General features: G+C 37.9%; 1 protein-coding gene across 6 annotated transcripts in view; it reads right to left on the reverse strand.

Annotated features, from left to right (window-relative positions):
- DGKI (diacylglycerol kinase iota) overlaps positions 1–20,492 on the reverse strand; it is a 455,938-nt gene that overhangs the window by 169,897 nt on the left and 265,549 nt on the right. For all 6 annotated transcript variants that reach the window (XR_014266816.1, XM_082472878.1, XM_082472877.1 and 3 more), the window contains exons 16-19: positions 16,529–16,584; positions 15,534–15,596; positions 11,620–11,693; positions 10,059–10,170 (exon numbers count right to left, since the gene is read on the reverse strand). Coding sequence is in view for 5 of the 6 variants with exons in the window: in XM_082472878.1 (XP_082329004.1) it covers positions 10,059–10,170; positions 11,620–11,693; positions 15,534–15,596; positions 16,529–16,584 (305 nt within the window). In the remaining variant the exon portion in view is untranslated. The remainder of the gene's footprint in view (positions 1–10,058; positions 10,171–11,619; positions 11,694–15,533; positions 15,597–16,528; positions 16,585–20,492) is intronic.

The raw sequence follows: 20,492 nt of genomic DNA on the forward strand, positions 1-20,492 counted from the left end.
ATTCTTGAATTCACCAACCCCTTCTAGCTTCATCACCACTGTCTTTCTTCAGGCTTTCAGATCTCCTCATCTCTTCACCTGGACTTTGGTACCAATGTCCTGATTTGTCCATCTGTCTCCAGAAGTTAAGATTCTGGTCACCTTTCACACTGACATCCAGATAACTTTTCTGAGCAACAAATCTGATCCTGTCTCATGCCATCTGCTGCAACCTCCCAATAACAGTTAAAACAAAACAACAAATTATAAAACCCCAACTCTTTCTGCCCTTTATTCACCATTTGTATCATCACTCTGAGCCACCACTAGTAGTTCTCCTGGCTTCCATGCCCTCTTAGGCTGATCCCTCTAGGGGAGCAGCCACTTGGCCATCTCACCCATAGAGACTCCTGCCTCCTCTGTGAAATTTTTGCTGATCTCCCCAGTTTGTAAACACGGTTCTCCTTTCTATCGTCACACATGCCTTTCTCCTAGAATTTACGTCAGACTGTTACTGCTCATTTCTTTCTTCATCTCCCCCCACAACATGAACTGTGGGCATCCTGAGGACACAGCTTTTCTACTGGTTCATTCTGTAACTATTTTACCTAGCAGAGTATCATTTATGGATTCAATAAGTATTTGTGGATTCAACAACTATTCAATAAATATTCATGACCGACATAGAATGAATGAGAGCAGTGAGACATTTTAAATAAGTATTACCTTGAATTTACAAAACTCCTGTTAATTAGAGACCATCAATATTGCCCATATTTTCCATATGCTGCATGGCATTTAATGATCCAGTCTCAAAAGTTCCACAGCGTCAATTCCACTGTACTCTATTTGCCAAGTATTTGTAAGCCCACCTAGATTCAAGGGGAGGGTATACAGATGCAAACTCTTCACGGGAGTAGCTCCCAAAATTGGATGCCACTTCCAAACCACAGTCACCAACAAAAGATGCTAGTGAACTAACTTATTACTTTGAAAATGTATATATAAAAGAACCATTTATCCTGCTTCTCTGAAACAAACTGTATAACTAAGTAACCAAACAGTAGGAATAGAAAAAAATTTCTCTTTAGAGACATATTCCAGTTAATAAATGAAGAAGGATAGAAGTAGAATATCACAATTTTGCAACCACTGATGATTCCTGGATGCAGACATTGATCGTCAAAGACTGTTAACCAGAGAGAGAGAAAGAGAGAGAGAGAGAGAGAAAGACATTACATATCCTCTTTTGGAAGAATAAAACACTACTTACAAAAGAGATCTGGGAAAAAATGTGTCTGATGAATCTATATCCAACTATCAACTTAGCGGAAACAGGGAAGAGAGAAGAACACGTCATTGAGACTTTGGGGATGTTATCAGCACAGTACAGGACAAATAGCCTGGTTTCTTTAATAAATAAATGAAGGGAAAAATAAGAGAGAGAGAGAGATGGGTGGGTGGGAACCTACAGAGACTTAAGTGTCATACCAACCAATCACAGTGAATGCATTTTATCTGAATCCTGATGAAAACAAACAGAGCATAAGAAAACAAATGACATCTGCAAGACAATTAAAAATTTGAATACTGAGTATTTAGTGATATTCAGAAGCTATTATTTTAATTTTTGAGATAACATGTTGTGATTGTATCCATAAAAGAAAGTCTTACCTTTTAAAAACACATTCAGAAAATTTCATGGGTAAAATGATATAATATCTGGGATTTACTTCAAAATAATATAAGACAGGAGATCATAGCTGGGGACAGAAATAAAATTGTCCATGAACTGATAATTACAGAGGCTAAAAGATGGTGCATGAGGGTCCAATATACTCTCTGTTTTTACACTGAACTTTTCCCATAACAAGTATTTATTTTTAAAACACACTGTAGGTGGAAGCGCGTGCTCGACTTCCCGAGGCACCCCTTTCCCCTTTGCAAGTGGAGCCTGGGTACACAACGTCACCAACCTTTGCCTGATTTCGTCAAACAAGCCTTCTGACAGGTCTCCCATCCTCTAGCTTTCTCCTGGCTTCAGTCCATCTTCTCCAGGATGACCCAGCCGTGTGGCTGACAGGGTCTTGGTGCTCCAGCCAGGTGACAGGCCTGAGCCTCTGAGGTGGGAGAGCTGAGTTCAGGACATTGGTCCACCAGAGACCTCCCAGCCCCTTGTAATATCAATTGGCAAGAGCTCTCCCAGAGACCTCCATCTCAACGCTAAGACCCAGCTCCACTCAACGACCAGCAAGCTCCAGTGCTGGACACCCCATGCCAAACAACTAGCAAGACAGGAACACAACCACACCCATTAGCAGAGAGGTTGCCAAAAATCACAATAAGTTCACAGAAACCCAAAAACACACCACCGGACGTGGTCCTGCCCACCAGGAAGACAAGATCCAGCCTCATCCATCAGAACACAGGCACCACTCCCCTCCACCAGGAAGCCTACACAACCCATTGAACCAACCTTACCCACTGGGGGCAGACACCAAAAACAACGGAAACTACAAACCTGCAGCCTGCGAAAAGGAGACCCTAAACACAGTAAGTTAAGCAAAATGAGAAGACAGAGAAATACACACCAGATGAAGGAGCAAGGTAAAAACCCACCAGCCCAAACAAATGAAGAGGAAATAGGCAGTCTACCTGAAAAAGAATTCACAGTAATGATAGTAAAGATGATCCAAAATCTTGGAAATAGAATGGAGAAAATACAAGAAACATTTAACAAGGACCTAGAAGAACTATGGAGCAAACAAACAATGATGAACAACACAATAAATGAAATTAAAAATTCTCTGGAACGAAGCAATAGCAGAATAACTGAGACAGAAGAAAGGATAAGTTACCTGGAAGATAAAATAGTGGAAATAACTACCAAAAAGCAGAATAAAAAAAAAGAATTAAGGACAGTCTCAGAGACCTGTGGGACAACATTAAATTCACCAACATTCAAATTGTAGGGGTCCCAGAAGAAGAGAAAAATAAAGGGACTGTGAAAATATTTGAAGAGATTATAGTTGAAAACTTCCCTAATATGGGAAAGGAAATAGTCAATCAGGTCCAGGAAGTGCAGAGAGTCCCACACAGGATAAATCCAAGAAGAAACATGCCAAGACATATATTAATCAAACTATCAAAAATTAAATACAAAGAAAAAATATTAAAAGCAGCAAGGGAAAACCAACAAATAACATACAAGGGGAATCCCCATAAGGTTAACAGCTGCTCTTTCAGCAGAAATTCTGCAAGCCAGAAGGGTGTGGGAGGACATATTTAAAGTGATGAAAGGGTAAAACCTACAAGCAAGATTACTGTACCCAGCAAGGATCTCATTCAGATTCAATGGAGAAATTAAAACCTTTACAGACAAGCAAAAGATACGAGAATTCAGCACCACCAAACCAGCATTTCAACAAATGCTAAAGGAACTTCTCTAGGCAGGAAACACAAGAGAAGGAAAAGACCTACAGAAACAAACCCAAAACTATTAAGAAAATGGGAATAGGAACATACGTATTGATAATTACCTTAAATGTAAATGGATTAAATGCTCCAATCAAAAGACACAGACTGGCTGAATGGATACAAAAACAAGACCTGTATATACACTGCCTACAAGAGACCCACTTCAGACCTAGGAATATGTACAGACTGAAAGTGAGGGGATGGAAAAAGATATTCCATGCAAATGGAAAGCAAATAAAGCTGGAGTAGCCATTCTCATATCAGACAGAATAGACTTTAAAATACAGACTATTACAAGAGACAAAGGAGGACACTACATAATGATCAAGGGATCAATCCAAGAAGAAGATAAAACAATTGTAAATATTTATGCACCCAACATAGGAGCACCTTAATACATAAGGCAAATGCTAACAGCCATAAAAGGGGAAATTGACAGTAGTACAATAATAGTAGGGGACTTTAACACCCCACTTTCACCAATGGACAAATCATCCAAAATGAAAATAAATAAGGAAACACAAGCTATAAATGACACATTAAACAAGATGGACTTATTTGATATTTAGAGGACATTCCATCCAAAAACAACAGAATACTCTTTCTTCTCACGTGCTCATGGAACATTCTCCAGGATAGAGCATATCTTGGGTCGCAAATCAAGCCCTGGTAAATTTAAGAAAATTGAAATCATATCAAGTATCTTTTCTGGCCACAACACTGTAAGACTAGATATCAATTACAGGAAAAAAAACTGTAAAAAATACAAATACATGGAGGCTAAACAATACACTACTAAATAACCAAGCGATCACTGAAGAAATCAAAGAGAAAACCAAAAAATACCTAGAAACAAATGACAATGGAGACACGATGACTCAAAACCTATGGGATGCAGCAAAAGCAGTTCTAAGAGGGAAGTTTATAGCAATACAATCCTACCTCAAAAAACAAGAAAAACCTCAAATGAACAACCTAACCTTACACCTAAAGCAATTAGAGAAAGAAGAACAAAAAAACCCAAAGTTAGCAGAAGGAAAGAAATCATAAAGATCAGATCAGAAATAAATGAAAAAGAAGTGAAGGAAATGATAGCAAAGATCAATAAAACGAAAAGCTGGTTCTTTGAGAAGATAAACAAAAGTGATAAACCATTAGCCAGATTCATCAAGAAAAAAAGGGAAAAGACTCAAATCAATAGAATTAGAAATGAAAAAAGAGAAGTAACAACTGACACTGCAGAAATACAAAGAATCATGAGAGATTACTACAAGCAACTGTATGCCAATAAAATGGACAACCTGGAAGAAATGGACGAATTCCTAGAAAAGCACAACCTTCTGAGACTGAACCAGGAAGAAATAGAAAATATAAACAGACCAATCACAAGCACTGAAATTGAAACTGTGATTAAAATTCTTCCAACAAACAAAAGCCCAGGGCCAGACGGCTTCACAGGCGAGTTCTATCAAACATTTAGAGAAGAGCTAACACCTATCCTTCTCAAACTCTTCCAAAATATTGCAGAGGGAGGAACACTCCCAAACTCTTTCTACGAGGCCACCATCACCCTGATACCAAAACCAGACAAAGATGTCACAAAAAAAGAAAACTACAGGCCAGTATCACTGATGAACATAGATGCAAAAATCCTCAACAAAATACTAGCAAACAGAATCCAACAGCACATTAAAAGAATCATACACCATGATCAAGTGGGGTTTATCCCAGGAATGCAAGGATTCTTCAATATACAGAAATCAATCAATGTGATACACCATATTAACAAACTGAAGAATAAAAACCATATGATAATCTCAATAGATGCAGAAAACGCTTTTGACAAAATTCAACACCCATTTATGATAAAAATCCTCCAGAAAGTAGGCATAGAGGGAACTTACCTCAACATAAAAAAGGCCATATATGACAAACCCACAGCCAACATCACTCTCAATGGTGAAAAACTGAAACCATTTCCACTAAGATCAGGAAAAAGACAAGGTTGCCCACTCTCACCACTACTATTCAATACAGTTTTGGAAGTTTGAGCTACATCAAGCAGAGAAGAAAAAGAAATAAAAGGAATCCAATTTGGAAAAGAAGAAGAAAAGCTGTCACTGTTTGCAGATGACATGATACTATACACAGAGAATCCTAAAGATGCTACCAGAAAACTACTAGAGCTAATCAATGAATCTGGTAAAGTAGCAGGATACAAAATTAATGCACAGAAATCTCTTGCATTCCTATACACTAATGATGAAAAATCTGAAAGAGAAATTAAGGAAACACTCCCATTTACAATTGCAACAAAAAGAATAAAATACCTAGGAATAAACCTACCTAAGGAGACAAAAGACCTGTATGCAGAAAACTATAAGACACTGATGAAAGAAATTAAAGATGATACAAACAGATGGAGAGATATACCATGTTCTTGGATTGGAAGAATCAACATTGTGAAAATGACTATACTACCCAAAGCAATCTACAGATTCAGTGCAATCTCTATCAAACTACCAATGGTATTTTTCACAGAACTACAACAAAAAATTTCACAATTTGTATGGAAACACAAAAGACCCCAAATAGCCAAAGCAATCTTGAGAAAGAAAAACGAGCTGGAGGAATCAAGCTCCTGGACTTCAGACTACAGTACAAAGCTACAGTAATCAAGACAGTATGGTACTGGCACAAAAACAGAAATACAGATCAATGGAACAGGATAGAAAGCCCACAGATAAACCCATGCACATATGGTCATCTTATCTTTGATAAAGGAGGCAAGAATATACAGTGGTGAAAGGACAGCCTCTTCAATAAGTGGTGCTGGGAAAACTGTATAGCTACATGTAAAAGAATGAAATTAGAACACTCCTTAATACCATACACAAAAATAAACTCAAAATGGATTAAAGACCTAAATGTAAGGCCAGACACTATAAAACTCTTAGAGGAAAACATAGGTAGAACACTCTATGACATAAATCACAGCAAGATCCTTTTTGATCCACCTCCTAGAGAAAGGTAAATAAAAACAAAAATAAACAAATGGGACCTAATGAAACTTAAAAGCTTTTGCACAGCAAAGAAAACCATAAACAAGACAAAAAGACAACCCTCAGAATGGGAGAAAATATTTGCAAACGAAGCAACTGACAAAGGATTAACCTCCAAAATATACAAGCAGTTCATGCAGCTCAATATCAAAAAAATAAACAACCCAATCCAAAAATGGGCAGAAGACCTAAATAGACATTTCTGCAAAGAAGACACACAGATGGCCAATAGACACATGAAAGGATGCTCAACATCACTAATCATTAGAGAAATGCAAATCAAAACTACAATGAGGTATCACCTCACACCAGTCAGAATGGCCATCATCAAAAAATCTACAAACAATAAATGCTGGAGAGGGTGTGGAGAAAAGGGAACCCTCTTGCACTGTTGGTGGGAATGTAAATTGATACAGCCACTATGGAGAACAATATGGAGGTTCCTTATAAAACTAAAAGTCGAACTACCATATGACCCAGCAATCCCACTACTGGGCATATACCCTGAGAAAACCATAATTCAAAAAGGGTCATGTACCACAATGTTCATTGCAGCACTATTTACAATAGCCAGGACATGGAAGCAACCTAGGTGTCCATCGACAGATGAATGGATAAAGAAGATATGGCACATATATACAATGAAATATTACTCAGCCATAAAAAATGAAATTGAGTTATTTGTAGTGAGACAGATGGACCTAGAGTCAGTCATACAGAGTGAAGTCAGTCAGAAAGAGAAAAATAAATATCATATGCTAACACATATATATGGACTCTAAAAAAGAATATGGTTCTGATGAACCTAGGGGTTGGACAGGAATAAAGACTCAGACGTAGAGAATGGACTTGAGGACACAGGCAGGGGGAAGCGTAAGCTGGGACAAAGTGAGAGAGTGGCATGGACATATATACACTACCAAATGTAAAATAGATAGCTAGTGGGAAGCAGCTGCATAGCACAGGGAGATCAGCTCGGTGCTTTGTGGCCACCTAGAGGGGTGGGATAGGAAGATGCAAGAGGGAGGGGATATGGGGATATATGTATACGTATAGCTGATTCACTTTTTGATACAGCAGAAGCTAACACACCATTGTAAAGCAATTATACTCCAATAAAGATGTTAAAAAATATTTTTTTTAATAAAGAAAAAACACACTTTACTAATTCCTCAAAGTCAAAACTCCTAGATAAATTCTCTAATGCGCTTTGTGATCTCACCCCTGCCTGCCTCTCCAGCATCACCTACATCACCCTCACTTTTCACCTACCTTTATGCTACGTAAGACTAACTGTTGTCTCCACAGAGGAATATGATCTCTAATACTACCAAGTGTATATAAATTTCCCTTTTTCCAGAATGCCAAGTCCATTCTTCTTCTCCTGGCAAAATTCATTCATCCTGTCACATTTACTCGTTGCCAGTTACAGGTATCAGGCTCTCTGCTGTGTACCAGAGATACACTGGAGTGAGGGATACCGACCATCTGCCACTCCCACCCAGCACTCCACCCCTTCCCTGCGCTCCTTTTTGTCCTGTGAAACTGACCCATTTAGACTGTATTAATGGCTCCCTTGTCCTCCAGCTTCTGTTAGACTTCTCCAGAGGGAGACAACAGCAGAAGATCTGGAGGGCAAGAATTGTATTGATGTCCCTGACCCTCTCCCTGCCAGGCTGGCACTGGATGGCTGTTTTCACTTAGCAAATACTACTCCTAACAGGTGGTCTTTCCCAAATAGTTCTCTTTCTGGTACAACTGACTGCTTCCCTGCCTTTGCACCTTTAGCTCAGGAATACAACACCATCCACTGTTGCTTCTCATAAACCTAGCGCACTATTTGTAAAGAGTCCCTCCATTAAATTCTCCTCTAATTACCCAGTTTCACTCTACCATCTCCTTCTTGTTCAGACTTTAATTATATAATTGTAAGCAGAAACAACCCAAACCAAAAAAAGACTATAAAAAGAACCTGACACAGATACAGACTGAAAAGTTATAGAAGATGAAGGGGTAAAGAACATTTGAGAGAGAGGCAGCAGATGCAGTGTCCCTGTGGTACAAAAGAAGCAAGGGATGTCCAAAGCTATACTTGACTTGAGAGGCAACGAGCTAGAAAACAAAGAGGGTAGTGGGAAAGGATGGAGAATCGGAGAGAAACTCAATTTTGTGATAAAGATTTAGATTTTGATCTTGGGAGCAATGGGAAAGTGTCTTAATATTCTCCCTGCCCTCCCAAGCCTAGGTAAGGGATCATCTTCTCTTAGACATTCCCTGACAGCCTTCTACCACACACCCAGGACTAGGAAGCTCTCACACACGGTAAACATTCAATACATGGCCACTGGTTAGTGAATAAATGAATGAGTAAAACACATGTGGCCAGGTTTGTCTTGGGCACCTCCAAGAATTCTCCCTGGCACATACCCTACCTGGACTTATTCCTATTTGCTCTTGGCTGAGTCTTTACCTATAGTTAGCATAAAGACCTTTGGAGAGAAAGAGCTATAGATGAGCTACAACTCTGAAAATTAGATCAATCCTAGAGCAATCTTTTACACCTAATGGCCATTTCATTGTAGACATGGCACATGTAACGAGCAGCACCACCATCTCAGGCGATGGACATTCTTGCCATTATCACAATAGGGTATTCTATTAAATCTCACTAATTCGAGGTGATGGAGGAAAAGTCATTTGGAATCCACAAGATGAGTGAAAAGGAGTTGTTTTGGGTTGTTCAGGACAAGAAATACAACCTTCTTGCTATAAGGCATAAGGTATGGCACAAACCAAGTGCTAGCCAAGTGCAAGTAGAAGCTTTATTTTAATTTGCTTTACAAACTGATAGTGTGGCCTGATTTACACCACATAAAATGATAAGCAAACTTTTTAATTGGTTTCCTCATCATTCAATAATAAGTTGAAACACATGGCTAAAACCTGCTTGAAACTGACCTTATACTATATGTTTACTTTTTTAATACCAGCAAACAAAATTAAAATGCAAGGTGATCTCGATACTGTGCAACTGAATATTCATTAATGTCACAACAATGATGTTTTTCTATATTCAGGTATTTTGTGATAAGGGAGATGCCCATCTTATGCTTAAGCAGGCAAGATGGAGATGAATGCAAATGATCACTTTGTTTTTTATCTAAGCACTCAAGTACTCAGCAAACCAAAAAAGTATCAAATGGCAAGGTTTCTGCATCAATGCTAGGATATGTCTGTGGCATAATGCTATTTAATTAGCATGAAAACTTTCCACTTCATTCTGGTAGAAAATTCATCAGGATAATTGACACATAATATTCATTTATCTTTGAAGTTTAAACAAAAAATATGCATCAATTTTTTTAGTGACATGAAGAATTACGTTTTGTTTTTGTCTTCCCCTAGCAACTCTACATTGCATAAAGTTTGTGACTTGATAAGCCAGGAAAGAACATTATACCAAGGTCCTGTAAAATGAATAGTAAAGTCTAACTCTGACTAAAGTACATTTCACTTCAATAACATAGATGCATTGCCCACCAAAGAGGCCATGGTGAATCCAATGACTTCAATATAACCATCATCATGACGCTGAGGTTCAAAGTCATGGTGATCTCCTGGGTTCCCCCAAGGCATTGTGCCAGCACAATATCTGCAAGAGAAGAGTAAAAACAGAATTAAATTTGTTCCAGTCCTCCCATGATTATCATTGGGGATTAATTTATAGTTCGATCCGATGTTTATTTCACACAAGAACAGCTTTCTACTCTTGGTTCACACCTCCCAATGAAAAAGAAAATGTATTTATCACCTCCAAGTATCAATTTATGAAAATGGGACAAAATTTTACAACAAAAGCATCCCATGGAGCCCAACTTTCTCCTAATTCATTATTTATTAACATGTCTCACTCTGTAATTCACAAATGCTTACTTTCTATCACATACCGTGAGTTATCAATAGGTGGTTTCAGAACTTGGTTTTGGAGGGAGACATATACATGCCAATAGGAAAGGGACATGGAACTGAGGTGGGTAAGCATCAATAATATACACAGAACCAAGGCAATAAGTACCCCAGGACGAAGGAAAGGTAACTGAAGCGGACAGAAGGAGTGAAAAAGGGATGAGACAAAGATGTGAGATTAGAAAGGGAAGGGGAAATCAAGGAAGTTGAAAAGTGGAGAAAGCAAAATCCAGAGGGGGGGATGGGGGAGGAGCAAGAAGAAAAAGAGAAGAGCATTGTTATTGCTAATAAACAATGTTTCCTGAGACTCTACTAGGCCTTCTACTTAGACAACTAAAATATAAATACTTCCGGAATAGGTTGTAAGGGGCTACAGTGAGCACTGCCAAAAGTAATCAGGAGACTATATTTTCCTAGCCATAGATTTACACACAATTCTCATTTCAACTAAATTCAGTCTAAACAGAACTTGCTCATGGATTTTTGTATCTGAGTTGTCTGGTTTGCAAATAACAAAGGGTCATAGATCCACCCCTTTCAAAATCTTGGCTTGGGAGCTTAGAATCTAATTTGATGCCACTGAGATACATGCTTATTTTGAGACTAGTTAATCTTAAATATCCCTTTCTCCTGAGGTATATAATAGCACCAAAGAGAGTTGACATCCTGGCTAGAAAATGCTACTCTAATTGATCCTATTTCTTCAAAGTAATCATCTGGCAATTATTTGAATGAATCCCATGCTGAAATCAGGCTGGATGGTTGCCTAATAGCTTTTGGGAAACTGAGAACAGGGATTTGTTCAAGTCTATCATTCCTGGAGGGTGAGGGGATGGAAGGCGTCAGTAATGGAGAATTACATTAAAATGTTCCAGTCCAGAGGGCTGCCTGGGCTTCTTAAGGATGGGTAAGTATACACCATGCATGCCATATCACATACACAAAAAAAGACCACAGATAACACTAAACAAACCAAGTAGGAGAACAAAATTATCAGACTCGAAAACCCTTAATAAGCCATTAAAATAACTGTTTTTCATTGTTCATACCTGGAAATTTTCTACAATGAAAGCAGAAAACCTTAAGTCAAATGGAGTTCACATCAAACCAAGGAAACAATATGAACAGAGCTTACCTGGGTATATTTAAAAATACTATACACTGGAACTTCAGTTCCTGAATCTTTGGGGTGAGATCTGTTCCATCACACTGCAACAATCAAAGCAGAGAAAGCAAGGATTCTGAAGTAGGCACAAGTCTAAAAGACAACTAGGGTGACAACAGCATGTACCATGGTCTTCCCCTTGTCCCTGTCTTTGCTGAAGTGGATGCCCATTTCTATGATTGAAAATTTATTCTGATTATAACTTTCCCAGACCCAGGGCTCTGGGCTTGGATTTGTTTTGATTTAATGTAAAAACAAAGCTGCCATTTGACCAAAATGATTTTTCTCTGGTCTCACAATCAAAGGAACTATCATCATTCTTAACCTTGGATTATTATTGGATACTTAGGCTTGTGCTATCAACATTAGAAAATTTATGAACGTTTAAAAGAATAAAAAGGATGAATCCTCAAGCTGAGGCAGTAGCAATCTCTACCAAAGTCATCTGATTCAAACAATAGTCGTGAATGTGACCATTTATTTTATTTGCTTTTTGACATAATTTTTATTTTGAAAATGTTCGACATAATATTTTGAACGCTGTTTAAAAGGAATATACCCTGCATGCTTTTTTTTTAAGTATCTGCTATAAATTAGTATCGGCAATCACTAATTAGTGATTTGCTCTTATCAATTTAATCTCTTACAGACTGTGACTGGTGTTCTGAGATAAACCGCTTTATTGAACCTGGCCATGACCCTGCGTTTCAAGAGCCTCAAGGTGGCTTGGCCTCAATACCTTTGTGTGTGGCTTCCCTCACCAGTTAGTACTTTCCTCAAGATCATCATCTGACTAATCAAAGAAAAGGGTTTCATTTCCCTTTCTCATTTCCCACTGGTGACAAAAGCCAAAAGAGGAACACTCTCGTCACGACTGTAGGCCTCTCAATGTCAAAGGTATAAAGCCTGCTTTTATATTTGCTCTCCTCACACCCTCATCACAGAATTTCCCCCATTGTCTTCTCTGCTGGAGAGAGGGTAAAGCATTCCTAAGCTCCCTGCTAATTTCTAAAGATGGCTTCAGAGGGAGTTTCAATCCAGGTAAAATGACTCTGCTAGCGGTCAAGGTTGTCTCGTTCTCCTCCCAGCTGATCCTAACACAGCCTAATTTTTTTTCATGAGCATTCTCAAAAATTGTTCCTGGGAAATCTTACAATCCTAAAGAAACAAAGTATTTTCAAACATTTTTTAGATAGGAATCAAATTGTGGACATTGATTGATTGAAGGTGTTTTTACAACACTCTCAGATACTTAAATAAACATGAGGTCTCCCAATTTAAGGACTTGAAATGAGTTGATAGATGGCTCTACCAGTGAAGAAAAAACGTAGACACCTTAAATGATCAAAATTGAGTGTTGAAAGCAACTGAACTTTTTAAAAATAGCATGTGATACATTAAAAGCATGCAAAGCAGTATTGTTGCATTACAGAAAAAAAATCATACTTGATATTATTGTACTTAGAACAGAAGTCATTTTCTAAAAAAATTTTCTACTTTTTCCTCCTGAAAAAATCATCAGCGATTCTGGAAACTCATCAAATTCTATGAGGATGGGCACCTTACAATGTACTGAGTTTTACAAAATTTTCTTATATATTATTGCATTTAAACTTTACAACTCTTTAGAGCAGCAGTTTTCAACTTTTTCCCTACTTCAAACACACAAAGGAAAATATGTGCATACAAAATATCTTCCTGTGTACAAGCTCACACACTGATACATCAAAACAAGAAGGAGAACTCATGTGAAGTAGAACAAAATAATGCTGTATGTAGGTTTTCATTACTGTCCTCTGGGTTTGTGTGTGTGTGTATGTGTATGTGTGTGTGTGTATGTGTATGTGTGTATGTGTGTGTGTGTGTGTGTAGTATTCATGTGAGACATTATTAACTATTACCTTGGAAACACTGACTTCACCCTGTGGCAAAGATAAGATGGTCTGCTGTTATGTGTACATCTAATTGCTCTAACCCCCCCATCCTTTTCATCTCACACTCAGGAAACATACAATGATGTCGTTGTAGAAATATCCTTGTGTCCCTCTGTGTCACAGCACAATGGTCAGTAACTGTTGCTTCAAATGCATATGTTGTTATGCCTGCTTTACAGATGAGGAGAGTAAACTCTTCTGAAAGGTTGAATGCTTTCCCCAAAGTCATATACCTCATAAAGATAGACCTAGGACTGAATCAGAATTGTTCAGACTTAGTTTCTATTGGTTTTTTTTCTCTTCATAAAAAAAAAGATGATTACATAGACCAATTCACCTGGAATATTACATGTACAGGCTGATATCAAATCTTTTCTAGTTATTTGACTGCCACTTTGGCCTCTCTACAAGCTTCTTTTAATCCCTGATATACAGCCAACCATGCCTGAGATATTTCTCATCAGGAGGACTGCCAGATGCGGGAGAAAAGCTCTCTAGTGGTGAGGCGGCATAGAGTTTAATTTCCATCCAGGTGACTTAAACAGTGGACACCATTACCATTCAGTATGGCCACTGCCCTCCGCTCACTGGCTCTCCCGGCAGGTGCTGCAATGTTCCTAATAATGTGGAAGATACTGCAAGAGGAGGGAAAGTTTATTTTTGGCTGGGTTGAAGGCAGCCAAAGAAGAAACAGGGGAAGTTTGAGGCAAGGTTGCTGCTACTTAACTAACCATCATTTTATCAAAATCAAGATCTTCACAGTTCAATGGACCATGTGTCTTTCTTGTGTCTAGCTTTAAAAAGGCAATATTTCAGTTTTCAAAAGTCGCTGCTGCTATAGGATACTTGCTCTTCGTTGGTATTTCATGAGAACTGAAACATCTGAAAGTGATGCCAAGGGTGATTAGTGGTAAACTCTTTGTTCCAACTGATTTAGGAGATTCATGCCTCCTATAGGCTTTATTGGTGACAACAAGTTTGAATTTGTATCCTCTCAGGCTCCTCTATATTCCTCTATAAATCCATTAGTTTAAGGTCATATATTTGTCTCTATTTGCATGTGTACCTTTTGTCCTGTCCCCTCCTGGCACAAATGCTATTCTTTATCTATTCCACGATAAATTCAAGCATCGCTATATTCCCATTGCTTCTTCCCCATCTATATATTTTTCTCTATCTTCCATGTTTCTCTTTCCTTATACAGGTATGTGCAGCAAAGTCATGTTCATTCCCTCTTTTAACTTGTTTACTATAAGGAAACACTTTGTCTTTCTTAATAATCAATGATATGCTATTTTTAAATATATCTCTTAGAGAAAAGATGACTTCCCATCTCCCTTGCCTCCAAGATGAGTGTCCCTAAAACCTGGGAGAGAGACCTAGAAAGAAATAGCACCAAAAAAAAAAAAAATCTCTTAAGTGGTAAAGGACCTTGACCAGGGTGGAGAGTGAGTGACCACAAAATAATGAAATCAAAGTATTTTTCTAAGATGGAGACTCTTCAGATTGGCTGGGAATAAAGATACTTGTTTGGTGAGCATCTATTTCTACTTTAAGAGCCAGCTCAACATTATTCCTTTGATGACTTCCCCGACTGCACCATGGGCAGTTTTCATTTCTCCCTTTGTGCCACCAGTATATTATATAAGTAATCCAATAACAACATTTATTATATTGTTCTGCCCAGAGTTATGTGCCCTTCCCCATGACTCAGCTGTGAGTTTCTTCAGTGGTGAAGCCAGTCATCTTATTTAACTTCATCCTCAGCAACTAAGACAGCGCCCGACACATAACTAAATGCTCATAAATGTTGGTTCAACAAACTACACTCAATTCAGTTAAAGTTCTATGCAACCCACTGATTAAGTATATAAACTGGTATTTGGGGTTCATGTTAGGGGGCATGCTTTTTACATTTAAATGAAATGAGTCAACACATTCAATACTTACGACAACTTTAACATGCTTGGATAAATCTCTAGAGCTTCTCTGTAGGAAATCAGAAAAAGCTGCCTATACAAGGAAAGAAAGAAAGAAAAAATCTTCATTACATGGTTATGCCAAATCCTTACTTCTGTATGATAGATAGGTCCTAGTGATTCTAAGTCATGCAAAAATATAAGACAAGTTCTCCTTTTGCTGAATCTAAAGTAAACTAGTGCAGAGGCGGTCAAGTTGAATTCTTTCTCTGTTTTCAAAATGTAACCTATAATAAAATTTAAGATCACAGTAGGAGAGTGAAAATGTAGGTAATTTCAAGGGTCAGTTTGGAGATCTGACTACCTTTCCTGATCTTCCTATTTGTCCATTAGATGCTGATATAATCTTTAACTTGCCACTGAGAATGTCTTACTTCACCCCATTTTACTTCGATTCCCTCTATCCAGTGGTAAAATTTAAGCCACACTTTTTAAAATCAATATTTTAGAGGCCGCTTTTTCTTCTTTCCAGCCATTCACACCCAAGGATGTCCCTGAGTAGGAGGAGAAGGAAAAAGAAGGAGGCCCCTTTAATCTCATCTATGTTTCCATGAAAACTTCCCATATTCCGTCAATTTCTCATCCAAATGTCAGTTCATACGTACCCCTATGAAAACTACATTCTAACCCAAGACACGCCATACATCTTTCAGTCTACCTAATTTCCTCATTCTCTAGATGGGCTTTGATGTTTGCTTTTCACACCACTCCTTGAATACCATCCCCTCAGTGCAACTTTCAGGGCTTTTAAGTTCAAAGATGATGAACTCTCTGCCACTAACATAAGAAATACATACTTACTTTCATTCTTAAACCAAGACATTAAACATGAACCATATACAGACACACATGTAAACACCTGAGATGTGTGTGTAATTATCAGCAGAGTATAGCTAGCATCTTTATTACCATGAGTGAATTAGTATAAATAACATGTAATCATCAAAACATGAAATATATACTTACCCCTGCATAGAACATTTTATTTCGAAAACGACTGTTGAATTTCTCTGGATTTGCTTCTGTAAAAGGGAAAAGGTAGTTTTGTTACAGAGACCTGATTAACGGTAGTGAGTTAGATTAGCACCCCTACTTCTTCCCTCTCCCTCCCCATCCCAAGGACCCAACAGCTTCATCATCATCTTCCCCTTAGTTACAGGCAGTTGGCATGGTTGTCCAGTGCTGCAAAGTGTAGCCCCAAACTGGCATCAGTGGCAGCATCAACTGGGAGCTTGCTAGATATGCAAATTATTAGGCTCTACCCTGAACCTACTGAATTAGAATGTCTGGGGGCTGGGGTCTAGGAATCCGGTTTAACAAGTTCTCCAGGTGATTCACACGCACATTAAGGGCTGAAACACTCTGGACTCTATTCAAAAGAGAGGGCTGGCAGGGATACAGCGCAGGGGTGATAGAAGAAAGAGGGAGGGGGAGGAGGGGGAGGGTCAATTATTTGCTTTGACCTCCATAGGGCATGGCTTCCATAAACTATCTATGCAGTTTCAAATTTAATTAAATATGGGGAATTTGGATAATAATTAATAGAGAATTTGTTTTCATATTTTGCAAAAACTCCTAACTACCATCTGTACTGTTGTTTGTGACAGGCCTTGAAACATCATTTGATTTAGTGAAGTTATATAAATATATATATATATCTATATAGATATATACAGATGACCTGCAGAATGGACCCAGGGCATAGGACAACAAAGGCTCTGACTTAAATGGTTTAATTTTGAGTTTGTTCCTGAATGTTTTATAGGTTGAGGACTATAAAACGATTAGACGAGAATTTGCGTCGGAAAATGTTCACATGAATTCAACAGATTATAAAATCCCCAAATGAAATACTATTTCCTTACATTCTTTCTAATAAAATTCCAAGACACTCCAAAGGAACCCACTTAAATATTTGCTTTCTGCTATTTTGTCCCATATGATCATTAATCCCTTCTTAGGGGTAGGTCTTTCTCCAAGTCATTTCTCATCAGACAGCTGGCTGACTAGCTGGAAGTCTCCAAATCCCAAACCTATCTTTGAATAGCAAGCATGACACCAGATGGCAAAGGTCATGGAGACCAAAATTCTACCTACCATCGTCTACCTTCTGGACCCCATGATTCACATTCTTCACGTATGAAAAACACATTCACTCCCTCCCAGGTCCCCAAAGGTCTCATCTCCATTATAGCATCAACTCAAAATCCAAAAATCTCATCTAAATCTCATTAGCTCATACTTTGCAAATCTCATCATCTAAATCATCTAAATGATTTGGCTCTGGATGTAATCCATTTATAATGATGATAAGACCCTGGGTATAATCCATTCCAATAGTTTAATATATTAATCCCATCTTTGTATACAACACAATAACATATGTGTCATTAGAATGGAATCCTAAACCCTACTTTTGTCTGAAACTGGTCTTGCCTATTAGGGAGCAAATATAAGTTCAACACCATGTTTATAAAAATCAGTAAGTGATTTGAACCCCACATAACACACATCTTCCAAATTCTCTGCATTGGATATCTACTCAATCTTAAGATTTCAGTTATGTATATATAAATGACTCCAAAATCTATGCCCACAGTAACAGTGCCACCTTCAATTCAAATTGTATATATTATAAAACTCTTTCCTTCCAATGTCATCTCCCATTAAGGACAAATATTTTTATCAACATTATCTTCATGTTTCTAACACCATTGCAAAAATCTTACACTATGTATTAGTTGGTCACCTAACCCATATCTTTAGCACAAACTCATTTTCCTTCCTGTCTGAAATGCCCTTGCCTACTTTACTTCTTGTCTACATCAAACTCCTTCTTTATTTCCCACTATACTCCCTCCTACCCTTTCTGGAAACTTTCCCCTGATACCTATCTCCTGTCAACAGTCCCTACCAAACTCCCACATTATACACTGCCTGGACAACTCATCTTACCCTTACTTTATATTCCCTTCTACTTGTATTTATCTTTTATATACGGGCCCATCCTCCAATTAAACATTCCGTTCCTGTAACAAACATTGAGACAGCCACTGGACTTGGCACAAGGAATATAAAAGTAAATAAGACATAGTCTTTTGCCCTCATGTTGTTCAGAGTGGGGGAGACAGGTCTGAAAATGAAAAATAAAATGTCCTTTTGTATATGCCATAGAAAGATGTCTCTATAAGACAAAGTAGGAGTCACACATAAAGGGAATGATCAGAAAAGCGTTCCAGAGGCAAGTACACTTGAGTCTTGAATGATGAGTAGATGACACGTTGAGGTTCAAGATGGAAAAGAAGGTGACAGAGAACCTTGGACAGTGACAGTTTCTCCAGGGCAAACTGTGCCTAAGTCTTACTAGCTGGGCAAGAGCCTGGCAGTGTGTCCTTTGCAGTGATGGTGATGATGAAATTTGGCAAGCCACTGAAAATAACACTTTTTTAAAGAAATCTGTCAGTTCTCCAGATGAATCATGAAACATTCATAATCCTTTGAAACATGCTGATCTGCATGTCTCTGTATATTCGGTGAAAATAGTAAATCCTAAATCAGATTTAACAACTGCCTCTTCTAGAGTCATAGTTGTATTTCCTTGACCTTGTAGCATAAGGCTCAAATCCTCTGCATAAGAAGTAACTTCAATGAGGCAGTACAACTTTAGCATCCAATCTCAGACTAAAAGCTTGATGTGTTTAATATCCTTCATGTCCCCCCGAAAGTGACAATCTAATTCACGCAGCTGGCAAAGTGAGACCTTGCTTTGCTACCTGATAACCATAATCATTGTTAACATGACTATATGTTAATAGATTGGAATATTTTCAATGTACTTCCTCAAGCACTGTCATAATGCAGTAGTGAGTAAAGCACTGGGCAAACAACTCCAACTGACAATTAAATGACCAATCCTATTAAAACTCTCAATTCTGTTCCAAACAATTGCACGTTCTGATATGCAACAGTTTAGCCACACATGGCTTAGCCACTATGAGAATAAAAAAGCTTCTGTTTTCCAATCAAATTAAGTATACCTTCTATCTGATGAAATTATTCATATGTTTGCATTCTTTATATATAAAATGTTAAGTCAATCAAAATGTTAAGACTACCTTTACTCCTTGCTTGATTTTTTACTGGTAATTCTAAAGGCATTTACACAGTAATGCCACTAATAAACTGTCTCAAAATAAATGTCATTTTAATTGTCCCTTCTAAAAGAAATACAATGTAAGTATCAATAGTAATGCAAAAGTCTGCATTTGTCCCATGTCAATTTGATGGGTTATTTCACATCTATGCCAAAAATTGTTTCTGCAATTAAATTTTTTAAGATTCTGCTTTAGTGAGACTTGGTTTTACTACCCATTGCGTGTAAATGGATTAGCGTAATTCCCAATGTATTGTATTTTTTGACTAATAACTAATCGGTTATTCTATGCCAGCTCTTTTTTGTTTGTTTTTTTGGTAATGGCTCTCATGGGGCTTTGAATCACTCTGCAAGTATTTGATGGCAAACGATACAAGTTTTATCATGAACTCTCAGTCCCTGAGCAGCTGTATTTGAGAACAGTTTGAAGTCTCAACTATGGTTTGCGTGGCTTGAGAATAGCCACTCACACAATCTACCAACAAAGTAAGTATGTATGCCCCTATTGAAAATGCGGCCTGCTATCTTTCTCTTCTTTCTGCAGCTGAGCTTGAGATTTCTTGACTATCCAGGTAAAAATATGGGGAAAATCCAAATAAACGGAAAACAGTAAAAATAATAATAATAATAGCTTGAGTAATTATACCTTTCATCATAAATAATGATTTTTTTTTTTTTTTTTTTACTTAACGCAAAAAGAATAGACTAACAGATACTAAGAAGTCCACACGTCTGGTCTAGGCATATCAACCAAATCTGGTTCCAATAGTTTGTGCA

This window comes from Balaenoptera physalus (genome assembly GCF_965194825.1).
Source record: "Balaenoptera physalus genome assembly, chromosome: 8".
Lineage (NCBI taxonomy): Eukaryota > Metazoa > Chordata > Mammalia > Artiodactyla > Balaenopteridae > Balaenoptera > Balaenoptera physalus.